At 34.5% G+C, this 923-nt stretch overlaps 1 protein-coding gene across 1 annotated transcript in view; it reads right to left on the bottom strand.

The window, feature by feature from the left end:
• LOC106873525 (zinc finger protein 271) overlaps window positions 1-917 on the bottom strand; it is a 3,206-nt gene extending 2,289 nt beyond the window's left edge. Inside the window, exon 1 of the mRNA XM_014920915.2 lies at window positions 3-917. Within this exon, the coding sequence (XP_014776401.2) occupies window positions 3-846 (844 nt within the window). The 5' untranslated portion in view covers window positions 847-917. The remainder of the gene's footprint in view (window positions 1-2) is intronic.
• Window positions 918-923: the final 6 nt, after the last annotated feature.

Raw genomic sequence — 923 nt, 5'->3', positions numbered from 1 at the left:
GCGTTTGTGAATAGTTAAGACGCTACTTGTGGAGAATGACTTACCACAGAATTCACAGTGATATGGTTTCTCTCCAGTATGAATATGTTTGTGCCTAGTTAAGTCACTACTTCCAGAGAATGATTTACCACAGATGTCACAGTGATATGGCTTTTCTCCTGTATGAATACGTTTGTGGATAGTTAAATGACTAGTTTCTGAGAATGATTTGCCACAGATATTGCAATGATATGGCTTCTCTCCTGTGTGAATACGTTTGTGTTTAGTTAAATTACCAGTTTCTGAGAACGATGTACCACAGATATCACACTGATATGGTTTCTCTCCTGTATGAATACGTTTATGTTTAGTTAAAACATTGTTTCCAGAGAATGATTTATCACAGATGTCACAGTGATATGGCTTCTCTCCTGTATGAATATGTTTGTGTAAATTCAAGAGATCATTTCGAAAGAATGATTTCCCACAAATATCACAGTGATATGGCTTCTCTCCTGTATGAATACGTACATGTTTAGTTAAGATGCTATTTGTAGAGAACGACTTACCACAGATATCACAGTGATATGGCTTCTCTCCTGTATGAGTACGTTTGTGTTTAGTTAAGTCACTACTTCTAGAGAATAATTTACCACAGATAACACACTGATATGGTTTTTCTCCAGTGTGAATACGTTTGTGTATAGTTAATTGATCATTTCGAGAGAATGATTTACCACAGATATCACAGTGATATGGTTTCTCTTCTGTATGAAGATGTTTGTGAGAAGTTAGGTTACTTTTTTGAGAGAACAGTTTGCCACAGTTATCACAGTGATATGATAATTTTCTTAACTCTTTTGACATCTTTCCAAGGAATCAGAAAACAAAAAAACAATTCTTTAACATTCTCACAGTATTCTCATCACAATATTTGATTATTT

The sequence above is a fragment of the Octopus bimaculoides genome, chromosome 28 (assembly GCF_001194135.2).
Source record: "Octopus bimaculoides isolate UCB-OBI-ISO-001 chromosome 28, ASM119413v2, whole genome shotgun sequence".
NCBI lineage: Eukaryota > Metazoa > Mollusca > Cephalopoda > Octopoda > Octopodidae > Octopus > Octopus bimaculoides.
The sequence above is the reverse complement of the archived record's forward strand: the minus strand, read 5'-3'. Positions and strand labels throughout refer to the sequence as shown.